Raw genomic sequence first — 6,509 nt, forward strand, 5'->3', positions numbered from 1 at the left:
GAAGCTCTGCCTGATCCGGCCGAGGAAATACCCTCAGCCCCAGCCGGCTCCTGCGGCCGCCCTCCCTCCTCACGTATGGCCAGTGAAGGGCTGCGGCTGGGACGTGCATGGCCAGATCCTGGCCCTGTACAACGCTGCACTGGAGGCATCACCTTCCGGGTCCTGGAAACCAGAAAACTCCCTGAAAGCGATGGTGCGACCGCGAGCTCGTGGGGCGGGTGCTCAGCGTCCCATGGAGCCCCCCCTCGTCCCCCTCCTGCCATCCATCCCCGCTGCCCCAGCCTGGTGATGACTACGGCACCGACTTCTCCGGTGACGGGTCCCATCCTTCCTCGTCCCTGATGATGACGGGTTTGTCGGAGATGAGCAGGGCGATGGGGACCAGCAGCTGGTGCAGCCCCTGCCTTCCCTCCTCCTCCTCCTCCTCCTCCTCCTCCTCCTCCTCCTTGCCAGCTGGATGGCCGGAGCGGCTGGTGCTGCCAGGCAGTGGAGATCCCGCCGGGCTCAGCACCTCTTGCCTCCGGTAGGCAAACGGCAGCTCCTTGTCGCAGCCCGGCAGGCACACCACCGCCGGTTCTTCGGCCGCGGGGCCGGGCTGCGGCGTGCAGGGCCGTGTGCTGGCGTCGGTCGTCTCCTTGCCAGGATTCGGCTCCGGTAGCAGTAGCTCAGCTGGGCTGAAGCTCTCCGAGGGCTCCACAAAGCCTGGCCAGGGCTGGCCCTAAGGGTCGGACGCGTTTGGGGTGGGAACGGCTCATGCCAGGGCTGCGCACGGGCAGCTGCTGGGGTGCAGGATCCGGCCCCTCCTGCACCTTGCGTCTCACCTGGCTCATTTCCTCGGCGGAGAACTGGATGGCTTTGGTGCCCACGGGCTTGGGCAGGGGGGGGAAGAGGAGGCGGTGAGCCCTGGGGAGGAGGTGGTCGGTGAGGGGGTGGGTAACGGGGGAGGTGGGTGGGTGGGCGATGGCCGGAGCGGGGGCGAGGGTGCTGCTGTCACCTCTTTTTGCTCAGCTGGTAGACGGCAGCCATGGTGGGGAGACTGAGTGCGATGCCCAGGTACTTCAGGTTGGATTTCCAGGCTGTTCCCTGGGGACCTGGGGATGGGCATGGCTGGATGGTCACGCGTCTGTCCCCAGCACCCCACACGGGAGCCAGTTCAGGGCAAGGGCAAGCCACCCCGCGGGGACCGGGGAGGGGACGGGGTCTCCAAGCCATTACCCAGCGCCTTGGTCTGGAAGTGCCACCAAGCGCTGCAGGTCCCCCCGCTCTCCGCCGTCACCTCCCAAACGCCCACCCTGTACGCCGTGCCGGGCCGTAGGTTTTGGAGGGTGTAGTGCGACGCCGCAGCGTCCGCTTCGCCGTCTGGGCAAACGATAACGAGGAGGCGGTAGTCTGGCAGCTGCCTGCGGGTTGCGGGCAGAGCCTTCCTCCCGCCCCACGGGGATGGGGGGGTCCCACTCACAGGTCACGTTGTCCCCCTCGGCCGCGTGGCAGATGAGGTACTTGGCCAGTGCCCCGGGACAGGCGGCACGAGGGGATGGGCTCCATTGGAGGACAACGGCGGCGTTCCTGGTGCTGGCGTTGATACGGATGGGCACGGCCAGCGAGGCTGCGCAGGATGGCGGGGGGGTTGCACAAAAAATGGGGGAGCGTTTTGGGAACCCCCCTTTTTGCAGTTAAACTGCGCACGGATGCTCCGTGTTGCCATACGTACCGTTGCCAGCATAGTGGTGCTGCAGGGCGAAGGTGGACCAGCCCCGTGCCGGGGCCCAGCCGTGCACGGCAAAGCGGTAACATGCCGGTGTTTCCAGTGCTCCTGGGGCAGGAACCAGGGATGCCGGTTAAACCCCCGCCAGGATCTGGCCCCAGGCGGGGGGGGACAGGCGGGGGGCTCGGGGCGCTCCCTTGCCTCTCTCCACGTGGATGCTCTTGGCAGGGAAATCCCGTTGGCTGCAAACGCTTCGTTTCGGCGGCTGCTGCTCGAAGCAGTAGGCAAAGCCAGGGCTCAGTGCTTCCCACTGTGCCGTCACGGTGCCACCGGCCACGCTGATGTCCTTGAAGCTGAGATCTGGGATGAAACAGGAGGTGCAAGGGATGGCTGGGAAAATAACTCCCTCGAGGCTGCCGGGACGCTCGGTTCTTCCGCAGGGAACGTACCTGCACGCTGCTCTGCCGGCACACGGAGCTGCCGTGCTGGCCCCGTCCCGGCGGCGTTGGCTGCCGTCAGCAGGATTTCGTACTCGGCCGCGGAGAGGGTGAGGTTGTGCGCCGTCACCTCCCTCCCCAGCACCACGCCGTCCTCCTCGGCCAGCTCGCTGCAGCGGCACGCCAGCATGCGGGCACGCAGCATGTAGGTGACATTCCCCTGCTCCTCGGAGGCTCGCTGGGGGAGGGAGAGAGGGTGGCTCGGAGGATGAAATGGCGGGGGGACACCCAGGAGGGTCCCCGGGGGATGCTGCCGTACCTGCCAGCCCAGCCTCAGCACCCGCTGCCCATCTCTCCCCAGTTTTCCCAGCTGGTAGCTCAGCGCCGGGCTCGCCAGGATTTCTGCAAGAGGAACGAGCCCGGCTGGGCTATCGGCATTTTCGGGAGCTGTTGGGGTCCCACCCGCTTCCTCTCTTCTTCCTCACCCGCGGGAACGAAGATGGAGCTGCTCCAGTCACTCCAGTAGCTGCTCCAGTGGGGGGGCTTGTGCCGGAGCTGGACCTCGAAGGTGCCGTTCTCCCCCAGGGTGCAGGTCACTAGAGCGGGGTGACAGGGTCAGGTGGGGGTGACCCCCCCCTTTTCCCCAGCTTTTGGCCATTGCAGGGTGTGGGGGGGCCAGGGGAGAGCACGGGGCAGAGCCCCCCTGTCAGGACCTGGGAGCATCCTCAGGAGATGCTCGTGCCCCGCATCCCTGCGGGCTAAACCGACCTGAGTCATCCTCATCCGTCACTGTCTCGCACGTCACCTGCGGAGAGAACCGGGGACGGAGGCACCCGCCCAGTAAAACCAGTATGTTACTGGGACATGAAAGCAGATGCTGTCCTGTCCCCCCCAAACATCCCAGGGCCTGGGAGAGCCAAAGGGGGTGCAGGGCACGTGGTGGCCAGGAGGGTCCCCTTGGCCGGGGTACCACGGCTTCGGCCCCGGGACCCTCCTGGCAGCAGTTGAGGGGGGGGGTCCGCGGCTGTGGGGGACGAGCAGCCGGATTTCATCCGTTGCCATCATTAGTCTAATCTGCGGTTTTGCCTGCGTAATCCCCACGAACCACGGCCTGATCCTGTTACAGGCGGCAGCGGGATCCTGTGGCCGGGAGGACGGGGCAGAGCTGATAACGCCGTGAAACAGATGGGACGTGGATGGGTTTGGGGGGGGGACAGCGGCGTCACCGAGCCCCCGCGCTCCCCAGGCTGCCTGGGCTGCCACAACACTTCTGGCTGTCCCGTCGGTCACCGCCGGCTCTGGCAAATGGTGTTTTTACCTGCGTCCAGACACGGTCATCCTTCCTCCGGAAGCGAGTCTCCCACTGCGGCGGCTGGCCCCTGCGGTGGCATGGCAGCTGTGGCACCTGCAGCCGCAGCTGGCCACCGGTTTTGGTGAAGGGCATGCCGGCGGGGGGCGGATCTGGCTTGACTGTAAAGATGAGGTGGTCTCGTGGTTATCGGCGCCAGTGCTGACACCCAGCCCGGCCCCGCGGGTGCTTACCGGCTTCGTTGAGGTACAGCGTGAGGTTGGGGGTCCTGTGGACGTGGTCCCCCCAACGCGCCTCCACCCAGCCCGTGGTGTTGGTGAGGACGTAAACGTGGTGATGCTTCAGGGTGTACGTCGTCCTCGTACCTGCCTCGAACTGCTGGCACAGCCTGGGCATCTTGTAGCTGGCAGGGGGGGAACAGGCGCAAGGTCGGATCCGGCTGCGGCAGCGCTCACCCTCCGGGTGGGCTTGGGTTGCGGAGGGCACGTGTCCCCACGTGTCCCACTCAGGACACATCCCATGGGCTCCCCAGGACGTGGTGCCCAGCCCCGCCGCGGTGCCCGACTCACCAGAGCGTCAGGAGGTAGGAGGTGTTGCCGGCAGGGCCGTGGGGTGGCCAGGAGCAGAGGAACCAGCGGGAGCCGCAATGCTTCCAGCAGGAGAAGCCGGGGGCTGCGGCGGTGCCTGCGGGAGAGGGCAAGGCCGGGATGGAGCAGCGGCGCAGCCGTTGCCTGATCACCGAGTTGCTGGCCCAGGGGATCGGAGCAGCCATGCTGCTGATTCTCACCCAAAAAACACCATTTCCCCCCTCCCCGAGGATGCGGTGCTGGTCGGTGCCGCTCACCCCGGCTCCTGCCCGCCGTCAGCGGGGATTCACCGGCGGCTTTGCTTTGTCCCTGTGGTTTCGGGTGAGCGTCTCCATCACAGCGACAGCTCCCTGGGCCTTATCACCCCCAAATCATTCATTGAAAGTTTTCTGAAGTTATCTCTCATCTCCCGGCGCCGCAGGAGCACTTACCGCCCCGCGCCAGCGCCGCCAGCAGCCACCCCAGCATCAGCCACACGGGGTGTCCCACGCCGGATCCGGGGCTCCGCTGCCCTTCATGGCCGCCCCGTCCCCCAGCACCCGGTGAGTGCCACCCTCCGGCTCGGCGGCAGCCCCGGTGCTCGGCGCAGCTCTCCGCACCCGGCATTTCCTCTTCTGCTAAAGGCTTGCCGAAGGACAGCTGCTCCCAGGCAGGGCAGGCGGCGAGGTGTGATTGCATGCCTCACCTTTACCGAAAGCAAAAGAGAAAGCAACCAAAATATCCCCCTTTTCTGCCAGCGCGCCTGCCGGGACACAGCCCAGCGCTGCCCCGGTTGTACTGTGTGCGCCGGCCGCATCGCGTGCCCCGGCCTGGCGAGAAATGCAAGGTAAGCAAAAGAGACGTCTTGTGGTTTTTGGGGTTTTTGGCTTTTTTTTTTTTTTTGCAAACTTCACGGCATGTTTTTGATCCCCTGCTCGTAACCGGGCAAATCTCGAGCGGCTGCTCCAAGATTGGGGGTTGTTCAGGTTTTTGCAGCGTGTGTGCGTGCGTGTGCACACGGCTCTCGCCGAAACCTGTGCCCATCCCCAGCACGACTTGTCCCCCACAGCGGGGAACAAAACCCCAGTGAGGCAGGAGAGCGCGGTGTCAATGGGACACCGGCAGCCGTGTGACGGGATGGGTGACCCCGGGACGGCGGAGCCGGGTGGCACCGACGGCCGCGCACAGAGTCCCCTTGTTCCTGCAGAAAGCGTCCCCTTGTGTGGCTTTTGCTCGGGGCCGGAGGGCGGTCGTGGCGGGAGCCTCCCTGCGCCGGGACGGCGCTGCCGGGACCCCTCTGTGCTGCTGCCACGGGCATGGCCGGGGTGAGGGCACAGGGGGTCCCCTGGCACCTCCTGCCCTCCCGCCTCGCTGTGTGCCCCCTCCTTCCCTCCCAGCTGGGGGTACGCACCATACTGTGCCATGCCGTGCCAAACTGAGCCGTGCCGGGCTTTGCCATGCCACAACATACAGCTGGACCGTGCTGTACCTGGCCGGGCTGTGCCATGCCACGCTAAACCAGGCCAAGCCATGCGGTACCATGCCACACCAGGCCGTGCCGTGCCAGACTGGGCTGCGCCACGCCATGCTGAGCAGTGCTGGGCTGCGCCAGGCCATATGGACCGTGCTGTGCCGTGCCAGCCACGGGACAGAGCTGGGCTGGACCACAGCGAGCCAGGGGGGCTGTTCCCACCCTGTGCCCTGCTGTGCCAGCCCCAGGCCGTGCAGTGCTGGGCTGTACCGAGCCAGGCAGACTGTGCCAGCCCCACGCTGTGCGGTGCTGTGCTGTGCCAGCCCCGGGCCATCCTGTGTTGGGCCATCCTCTGCCGTGCTGTTCCAGCCCTGTGCCGTGCTGTGCCATGCTGTGCTATGCCAGCCCTGTGCTGTCCTGTGCTGTGCTGTGCCGTGTCGTGCTGTGCCATGCTGTGCCATGCCAGACCCTGCCATGCTGGGCTGAACCGAGCCAGGCAGACTGTGCCAGCCCTGGACTGTGCCGTGCCATGCCAGCCCTGTGCCGTGCCATGCCAGCCCCATGCCGTGCCGTGCCAGTGCTGTGCCAGCCCCGTGCTGCAGCATGCCATGCTGTGCCAGCTCTGTGCCATGCTGTGCCATGCCATGCCAGACCGTGCCATGCTGGGCTGTACCGAGCCAGGCAGACTGTGCCAGCCCCGTGCTGTGCCATGCCACCCCGTGCCATGCCGTGCCGTGTCAGCTCTGTGCCGTGCCGTGCCATGCCGTGCCAAACCCTGCTATGTTGGGCTGTACTGAGCTAAGCAGACCGTGCCAGCCCCGTGCCATGCCGTGCCGTGCCAGCTCTGTGCCGTGCCGTGCCGTGCCGTGCCGTGCCAAACCCTGCTATGTTGGGCTGTACTGAGCTAAGCAGACCGTGCCAGCCCCGTGCCATGCCGTGCCGTGCCAGCTCTGTGCCGTGCCGTGCCGTGCCAGCCCCCGCCACGCCGGGCTGTACCGAGCCAGGCAGCCTGTGCCAGCCC

At 66.6% G+C, this 6,509-nt stretch overlaps 1 protein-coding gene across 1 annotated transcript; it reads right to left on the minus strand.

Annotated features, from left to right (window-relative positions):
* Positions 1-292: 292 nt before the first annotated feature.
* On the minus strand, positions 293-4,716 carry IL12RB1 (interleukin 12 receptor subunit beta 1). The gene is made up of 15 exons (XM_072845878.1): positions 4,470-4,716; positions 4,021-4,135; positions 3,685-3,854; positions 3,461-3,612; positions 2,911-2,947; positions 2,628-2,738; positions 2,462-2,544; positions 2,131-2,380; positions 1,907-2,095; positions 1,712-1,813; positions 1,460-1,606; positions 1,210-1,359; positions 995-1,091; positions 822-903; positions 293-718 (listed from the first exon to the last, which is right to left on the minus strand). The coding sequence occupies exons 1-15, from the start codon at positions 4,714-4,716 to the stop codon at positions 293-295; spliced, it is 2,358 nt and encodes a 785-aa protein (XP_072701979.1).
* Between the last annotated feature and the right edge of the window lie 1,793 nt (positions 4,717-6,509).

Source organism: Ciconia boyciana, chromosome 24, assembly GCF_034638445.1.
Source record: "Ciconia boyciana chromosome 24, ASM3463844v1, whole genome shotgun sequence".
In the NCBI taxonomy this organism is placed as follows: domain Eukaryota; kingdom Metazoa; phylum Chordata; class Aves; order Ciconiiformes; family Ciconiidae; genus Ciconia; species Ciconia boyciana.